The 9,212-nt window shown below is 41.1% G+C and overlaps 1 protein-coding gene across 1 annotated transcript; it reads right to left on the bottom strand.

The window, feature by feature from the left end:
* Positions 1–5,675, bottom strand: LOC139475814 (uncharacterized). Its single transcript, XM_071259014.1, has 5 exons — positions 5,624–5,675; positions 2,067–2,414; positions 1,235–1,555; positions 451–529; positions 1–287 (listed from the first exon to the last, which is right to left on the bottom strand). The coding sequence occupies exons 1-5, from the start codon at positions 5,673–5,675 to the stop codon at positions 98–100; spliced, it is 990 nt and encodes a 329-aa protein (XP_071115115.1). The 3' UTR covers positions 1–97.
* Between the last annotated feature and the right edge of the window lie 3,537 nt (positions 5,676–9,212).

The following is a 9,212-nucleotide window of genomic DNA, read 5'->3' as shown; positions in this document are numbered from 1 at the left end:
ATACACTGAGATTGAATATGTTAGATGCATCCAATCAATGTTAAAATAAGTCTGGTAACAGGGGTACAAAATTAACCCTTCTCTCGTTAAACAAGACTCAAAACAAATTGCAGTATATCTGTGGCACATTGATGTATGGATTGGCTGTGCCCTTTGAGGGGTTTGGATCTATTATGTCATAGGTGTTACTCGGCTCCTGTGTTCTGGGTTTGAGCCCTGAGTAGGTGGGGTGGACTTCAGAGACTGGAATGTCATCAGACTTCTCGTGGCGGGACCTCCACCATCTTCTGTAAAACAAACCATAATTAATCATGTATAATTAAAGCAGCATTGTCCACTAATATCAACGGTCACATAGAATCTCCCTGTTTGTCTACATCTACCGATCAGTCTTGACCATTTGTGTTGACAAAACATACATTTAGAGTCATTTGGCTTCAATGTCTGTACCTTGATGTGAAGACGTATAGTGCACCAGCAATGACGACCAGCACGGCACCTGTAGCTATTCCAGCAGCAAAGATACCAACTGCAATAAAACCCATAATGTTGTCTCAATCACAGACATTATAACACCTTACTATGTGGACACTCGGGATGAATCTCTATCATGTCTTAATTACTTCCAAGATCCAAGGACTGCTCCGAAGTGTTATATGTGCAGCATGATGTTTTTCGATTAGGACCCTTGGTTTGTCAGTAAGATATTGATGCTTCTGTGCTTCACATTACACCTGTAATCTACCACGGGGGTGATCGGGTAGCCTAGTGGTTAAAGCGTTCGCTCGTCACACCGAAGAATCGGGTTCGATTCCCGACATGGGTACAATGTGTGAAGCCCATTTCTGGTGTCCCCCGCCGTGATATTGCTGGAATGTTGCTATACGCGACATAAAACCTTACTCACTCACTCACTCACTGTAATCTACCACGAGCATCAGTGTGGGTTTTCTTCTCGGATTATAATTACACACTGCAGAGTAACTGAAATATTGTCATTTCCTGGTTCAGACATCAAGAATATATTCCCTTAATACAATGAAGTTTTAAGGAACATTCAATAAGGAACTTTTCACCAGTACATGAACATATTTTATTATTGAGTTGATAAAATTATTGCTGAATAATCTATCTACCGATTGCAGAGAACTAAGGGCATATCATGAGGGCATTACATGCATGAGTGCGCTCCACGCTTTGAACCATATGCATAGAAACATTTAGGAAGTTGTACCTGGAAAGTCATTGTTACGCGATTGACATCCTTTCATGGAGATCTGAGTTGTAGTAGCTTTAGTAGTCCCTGGCCCTGCAGCTAATCCAGTAGATACAGATGTCGTCGACTGTCCTTGAGGAGTGATGGCGGTTGGTCGCAGTGTCTCTGTGGCATGCGGGGGTGTAGATGTGAGTCTCTCTGTAGTTGTCGTTACTGCTGTTGTTTTGAGAGAAGTGGTAGTGGTAAATGTCAACGGTGGTGTTGAAACCAAGGTTGTTGAAGGAGTTGTAGTTGTGGAACTGTTAGTGTTTGGCACGAAACACTCTACGTAAAGCTGGACTGTTGAAATAAAATCGAAGCATCACTACTATTGCCTTCAATTGTTTTTAGAATCACCTTGAAACAGAATAGAAATCCTATGGACTTATTTCCTAGTTGTTGCGAAATCAGAATACAATGTACTAATACAAGGGTACTTTGCATTTATAGAAAACATATTTCTTAAGGATTTTGAGGATGCAAAATTAAAGTGTCTTTGCTAACACCATTCACATAATACATCAGGTTTATTTTTACTCCTGAAACGCCTTTTATTTTAACTGCGTCAGTCATGACACCCCTTTGGATCCAGGCCAAGTAGCCACCACGTGTGCCCATAACTCATCACCAGGGTTGATGGTGAGAGACTGTGCAGGTACAGTTTGAACAACTCCATTTGTAGTACATTGTCTACCAGTGCTTATTTGTTGATGGAATATATACATCTATTTCAATATGTACATAATTAATACAGTTTTATGTCAAAACAATATCATCAATTCGATTGTTTTTTAACCCTCACATCTCTCACCTGACGATGATTTAAGCTTGAACAGCAGCTGTCCAGACAGTCCTCTGGCTCCAGGCGTAGCCAACACCAGTATCCATATCTCCTCACCAGTAGTGACAGTGTGAGACTGTCCAGGCATAGTTTGAGCAATACTATTTGTGCACTGTGAACTTGTCCTCCACTTCTGTATAGTCATGTATGTATCACACGTTTGTGTCCAGTCAACTGAGAACATCTCCACCTGTGCTGTCTGTGATACAGTCAGTTTACAGGAACACATCCCTCCTCCTGTGTTGATCTGTGTTGTAGACACATCCAGAAGGATTTGGTTAGAGTTGGTCTCTGTCCCAGAAGAGCAGGTCTGTAGACCTTGACAATAAATACCAATTATGTTTTAACGGTCACACCCTGCAGTTACACGGAAATACAGTACACCATGTACACATACGCATGCAGATATCCATACCGACAAAAAAAACCACAATGTTAATACTTTTCGTTAGATTCTAAATATCATGTTTATGTCATAAGACATTCAGTTGGTGGAAGACAATAAACACTGTCATAAATGATTTGATGTACGACAAAGATCAGTCCGTAGTGGTACAGTTGTATATTTAACTATTGTGTTTTTTTGTATATATCAGTCTCACTCAAGTTTACTCTCATACATCTCCGCAGACGGTAACGTCAGGTAAAAGCTGAGCGAGCTTTGACCGACCAATCAACACAATTAAGATGCGTGAGACGTTTATATTTAAGTTTTTGTAAGAGGTATCTGCTTTGTTACTGTTCCACTTCGTTTCTGTACCACCATAGACAACACAAATACCCTCGACAGTGCCCCGTTTTGTGTATAGATGCCATGGCGCTCAGAAACGGGTGGATGTTCAACATATCCACAATAGCAACAGTGCGGTTATACATTTTTGCAGTCGGAACTCCTCAGTTATATTCGTTTTCGAGTTACAGAAATCAAATTTGCTTTTCTGAATGCTTTTGTCACTGGTGCCGAGAATATGGAAGGCTCGACGCTGATTGGTTGATTAGAAAGTTCACCTGACGCGACCACCTGCCTCAGAACTCTACGCAGAGAGGAATCGTGGAGGAGTAAAGATTATGTTATTTCTATGATGGAAGTGAGTGAGGTAGAATTAATATGGTGTCGGCAATATCTCAGCCATATAGTATGTATCACACTTTTGTGTCCAGCCCGCAGGGAACAAATCCACCTGTCTGTGACAGTTTATATGAACATATCCCTCCCCCAGTGTTGATCTATGTTGTAGACAAATCCAGTGTGATTTGTGTAGGGCTGGTCGGTGTCCCTTAGGATCAGCTAGGTCTGACGATCTGCGAGACAAAAGAAATAGAAGACCCGAAACTTTAAGGGGACATAGTATCATCATAGTTATATTTGATGTAAATAGTCGTCCAACCCTGACCCTGCCTTAATCTATGCTGTAGACACACCTTATATGACGTTGGAGCTAATCCATGCCTTTGTACACCTTGACAATAAATAAACTGTTATGTTCTTAAGGTGACAACCGACAGGTACATATAGCGGTACATTAAAAAAACATATAGAAGAAATCCCGAAATGCATTCTTGCAAAAAAACGTCACATGCCTCTTCGTATGCTTCCATAACAACATAATGTTCATACTTTACTTCCGATTCTAAATATCAAAATTCAATTGTTGGAAAATGTACACTGTCTTGAATGATTTGATGTGAGACACTAAACAGTTTTCTATTACTTTCGTTGTTTGTTTCAAATTGATTTAAAGACTTCAAACAGAGATTTTACATACTGGGTTTCTTTATGTATTATATATCAATCTCACTTAAATCAGATTTTCTACTCCGTTACACAACAGAAGGTGGCGTCAGGTGAACCCTGAGCGAGTTGTGACCGTCCAATCAAAGTGAAGGACGCGAGGGCAAGTCAGATGTCAGCTTTCTCTTACATACATGGGTTATTTTTCTATCACCAAGATTCGGAAATTTCGATCTCAGCAAAAGAAATCCACCACAGAAAACAAAATGACCCTCGATTAATACACCCTTTTGGGTGTAGATGCCATAATGTTTAAAATATCCACAACTATGTATTAGCGCGGCTTTACTCATTTTAGCAATCGGATCTCCTCGATTATGTTCCTTTTCGAGTTACAGAATTCCGATATGCTTGTCTGAATGCTTCGCTCACACGTGCCGAAAATGTAAAAGCCTCGACGCTGATTGGCTGATCACCTGACTCGACCTCTTAACTCAGATCATCACGGAGAAAGATATCGGAGTAAAAGATTTGATTTTAAAGAGATTATTATAATGATACTTCTGTGTTCTAGAGTGAGGTACAATTAATGTCGTATCAGCAAATATCTCAGCAAACACATTTTCTTTGGTTATAGTAGAAGTGATGAGTGACTCCCTATGACACAGTCGACTGTATTTTATATTTAAGAATTCAATAATCAGTTACAATCACAGATCGGATTATTTCCCAGAATGTTCGCTTACACAATGCAAACATTTTACCACCAGATTTAAATCACCTAACAGGGATAATAATGAAAAAAATAGCGCATCTATTAAAACAGACTCGTTTCGCGCTGGGGAAAAGGAAGCGACACTGGCATGTCTTGTAAGAACACTATGGTGTTACAACTTCCACATTTGGACGTCTGGGAAATGGGACGTAGAAAACAGGACGGGGTGGAATTAAGTCAAATGAACTCATCATATATGTGCAAGTATACAATTTTACACATTACTCTTTTAGTCTATGAAACATCGTCGGCTGGTATACATACTATTGATAAGGATACGATCTATTGGAAAGAGATAGCTATCAGCATCGGTCGCGGAGCTTCCTTGGATGGGTTACCGCGTTTCGGCAGCTTGGCTCCTGACAGTTTCTAGGACTTCCGTGCTGCCACAGCCTGAAGCACATATAACACATGTGGCGTCTCCTTGGGCAAGTGACTTTTTCGAAATGTGCCTCTTTTCACCCAGCAGTGAATGGGTACCCGGAAGGATGAGATGAACATGTGGTTGTTAACCCCCTAGCAGGCATCTTGGGATGTATACTCCCCAGGGAGCTGAGAATGATCCTTGAGTGCACATTGATCCAGTGACCGGGGTAATAATAGCGCTTTGAGCAGTGGCGTGAAAATAAGCGCAATACAAATAGCCTATTAATATGACTATTTTGGTCTCGGCGGCTGGGTGATCAATCGAATCGAAGTTTAACATTCATGTATATTGTAGATCTTATTATGTTCTCTGACCAACAACACATAAGAGTCTCAAATTTTAAAGAATTCTTAGCATATGTACTGCTCGTTCAACAAATAAAAACGTGTAAACTATCCTGGGTCTTTATAGGCAACTCGGACATCAGCTCACATGTAGATAGTTTACACACCGATAGATAACTTGCTGTCTGGGTGGCATACGTACATAACCAGTATATATAGATCACTGACACGTGAAGCGCAATGTTAACTGAGCGCCTGTTACACAGTGTATTAGGTAACATAATTACTGGTACATGGCTGAGTTCTTACCTGAGATTACTGACGGCAGTGTGAGGACAATGAGAGTCAACAAGACGTCCATAATAATCTAATTTTAGATGTACTTTTCTGAAGTGCTGTACGTCTGGTTACATTCATATCCAACCAGGAAGTTGATGGTTGTGGTATCCTCGATAGCAGCCTTTGAGTTATGCCCCAGTGGCTTTGTAACAAATGCTATTGGTCTTTGTATGACTACCAATCTCGCCTTTTTGTATAATTCGATATCCCAGGCACATATCCTGTGAAGTCTCGTTATTCCCGACTGTACGTTTCCTAATAAATCGGCCGGGTAGGCATATTCAGGGTTATGTAATATTGACTACAGTATAATGTTTTAGAGGGTTGAATTTCTGGACCAGTCGGGTCCAGATTAACGATTACTACCACTACACTTCTACACTACTTCCTCATCCTCATCTGTTGACAGACCGCCTCCGTGGTCTAGTGGTAGAGCGTCCGCCCGGAGAAGGAAGGTCCGGGGTTCGATCCCCGACAGCGTCAAACCAAAAGAAGTTAAAAGATGGTACTTGTTGTTACCCTGTCTGGCGCTCGGCATTAAGGGGTTAAAACAAGGACTTGTCGGCTCGGAGTCAGTAAACTGTGTCTGAGTGGGGTATTCATGTTAAACTGCGGCATGGTGTCTCAGTAAATCGGCATCAGTCCGGACTAGTACAGGCAGCCACACATGCACACACACGTACATGCACGTCGCTATATAAGTGCAATAATCTTGGACGCGTCGTTAAACCCCATTTTACCTCACCTCACCTCATCTGTTGACCAACCTTGCCGTTTTCATCACCTAAACAGACCAGCTGGAAGTATAATTCGTTTATGAGTGAGTTTATGTCACACTTAATCTACACAGCGAGTCTGACACGAAACCTCAATTTACACGAGGTTTATACCAGTTTAGTCTCCCATAGACATGCGTCAGTCAAGGAGTTAATTATAGATCGTTAACGACACTCCAAGGACACGGCCGGTGGTGACATATACGCCCATGTTACAGCCAAGGGTATGCAAACTACAGAAATGTACGGTAATGTTTACCACCAGCAGGAAGTAAGTGTATAATTGATACGACGTTAAACATATGTCACTGTTACTACTTGTATAGCTGTGTTGCCGTATGTGTATAAACAGAACTAGACGTTATCGTCCGTATGTCAGTATTTCTTCAGATGAATATTCCTCCTTGTGTGTATTCATCAACCTTTTGGGACCTTGTTGTTCCCTTTTTTAAAATAATCCTGTTGTGAGTATATTAATGTAAGTAAAGTAGTAGATGTGCACCGTGTTTAAATAGGAGACCAGTATTAACACACTACATTGCTCATTTCTCGGCGGGGATCACAGATAGAAAGCCGACATTATCTATAATACATACCAGACACTGTGCAAAACACACGTACCGAAATTTAGTTACACGTTAACGTAAATAAACAATATCCTATCAACGGAAATTAAAAAGCACTTTACAGTCCTTAAATAACCTCATCTTAATATGCGTTGTTTATTATCAGCATGTGTATCATTGTGTAACTTTTTTCTGCTGCTTGTTTTATCTAAATACGTGTAAATAGTCCAATTCATCGGTACGAGCCATCAAACCATACAAATGTCCTTTACATGATCATGATAGACATCTTCCACGCAGCTACAACTAGGATGTGACGTAATTATGGAATGTGCGTCTTGGTAGCATATAGACAAACTGACTGTATTCCCAAAAGAGAACTATTTGTTTGTTGGTTTGAAAACTATTGATAAACTAAGAGATAAAACATTTTACAGATAAGGAGCTTAAGATTTTGTATCCTCAGAGAATAAATTGTTTGATAGGCATTACTAAGAAGTTGATGGATGACAAGGTAGACACAGTTTTATGGATAGCAACTCCTTTAACACTGTAAAATGAGTCTCCAGAGTGGTCACGGATATCCACAGACGTTGACCAATACGACGACAAAATCATGTACAACATGTCATGATATAATGATTTGTCTCTGTTTATGTGATAAAGATCCATTGTTAGGGGCATGTTCAGGAACACACTCGTGACTTTGCTGAAGACTGACACATCAACGGCCTTTCTTTCCACATGAAATTGACGCAGTCCGATAAAACTGAAACATTGTTCAGAACTCACTAAATCTCCTTTCACTACGTGACGAGTGCAACCGATGGGGCTTTTCGTGAACACCAAGTATCATCACTGTGATACGTGAACACATGTTTATGTGGTCGTAATTGTAAACTTGACTCCTTTGGCGGAGATTCTTATGATTATGGAAGGGGTTTTATTAATTAGCATTATCACGGAGTGCGAATACGGATACACTGACCCTACAGACGATGAAAGGATCGACCTCTATTCAGTTGCAACCAGGAAGAGCAGTTGTAGGTTCTGATCATGAATATTCATGCTGAAATCTTAACACTGCACAAACACTATCGGTTACCAATTTGAATGCACAGTGACATGCAGAGTTTTCCCATGACCTCGTATATGGATATCCCTCTTCCATTTCCCTGCCACCCGTAAACCCGTAAGGCGTCGCTGAACATTGAAGTGGTGTGATAGTGTCACATGGACGTGGATACTTTTATTTCTATGCTTGTCAGTTTGCTATTTTACGCTGCATATTCTAGCTATATGACGGCGGTCTGTAATATTGGAGTCCTGACCAGACAATCCAGTGATTGACACCATGAGCATCGAGTTAGGCATTTAGGATACGATGACATGCATCAACCATGTAAACGAGTCTGACAACCCGATCCCGTTCGTCTTTCGACAAGCATGGGCCGCTGAATCAATTATAACGCGGATGTACATGCGTTGAAGTTGCTATGGTGATGCACGGTGTTCTAGCTCTCCCAGTCTTTACTTCAAATGTGTTAGGACTATACAATGTACTTTAGACCCAGTATAATGAGCCTGTTTGCACCACACAGATCGTCGTTTTCCACAATAGATTCATCATCGTTTGGAAGCGAAAGTGTTTTCGTTGAATGAAGAACAAACTCTACCCCATGCTGTTACAACAATGAGATGCTAATGAGTCTGCTGTGTAACTAAAGGGAGCTGGTCCGGCCAGTGTCACCGACACACATGCACTGCACCACACCCAGTGGCGTGTGTACGTATCGGTGCATCGTTTGTACTTAGTTACGCCCGTCTGCATCTCTTTCATGTGTGTACATTATCTTTTTACCTTCGGTTTATGAATTCCAAGGTGGGAATAAAGGCACGCCCCTCAACGCAGACAAGGCATATGGGAGTTTCAGCAGAGTACCCTTCATAACTCTCTTTATACAAACAATATTACACTTTAACATGTTATCTATTTGAGGAAGGATTCTCCATTAATTATTCAAATAAACGTATTGGACTTAATGATCCGCTAGTTGTGGGTTCGAATCCCAGAATCCTATTCATGATCTTTGTTCCTTCAGAACCATACGACCGCCTCCGTGGTCTAGTGGTAGAGCATCCGCCCGGAGAGCGGAAGGTCCGGGGTTCGATGGTACTTGTTGTTACCCTGTCTGACGCTCAGCATTAAGGGGCTAA

This window comes from Haliotis cracherodii, unplaced genomic scaffold (genome assembly GCF_022045235.1).
Source record: "Haliotis cracherodii isolate W230 unplaced genomic scaffold, xgHalCrac1.p SCAF_3, whole genome shotgun sequence".
In the NCBI taxonomy this organism is placed as follows: domain Eukaryota; kingdom Metazoa; phylum Mollusca; class Gastropoda; order Lepetellida; family Haliotidae; genus Haliotis; species Haliotis cracherodii.
Note: the sequence above shows the minus strand (reverse complement) of the source record. Positions and strands in the feature narration are given on the sequence as shown.

Bases quoted from the DNA above. Each gene is read 5' to 3' on its own strand.
- LOC139475814 (XM_071259014.1), bottom strand. From the start codon at position 5,675: ATGGACGTCTTGTTGACTCTCATTGTCCTCACACTGCCGTCAGTAATC. The intron at 1,556-2,066 runs GTGAGAGATGTG...TTATTTCAACAG, and splicing joins CAAGCTTAAATCATCGTCAG to TCCAGCTTTACGTAGAGTGT. The intron at 530-1,234 runs GTACAACTTCCT...GTTTTATTGCAG, and splicing joins GCGTAACAATGACTTTCCAG to TTGGTATCTTTGCTGCTGGA.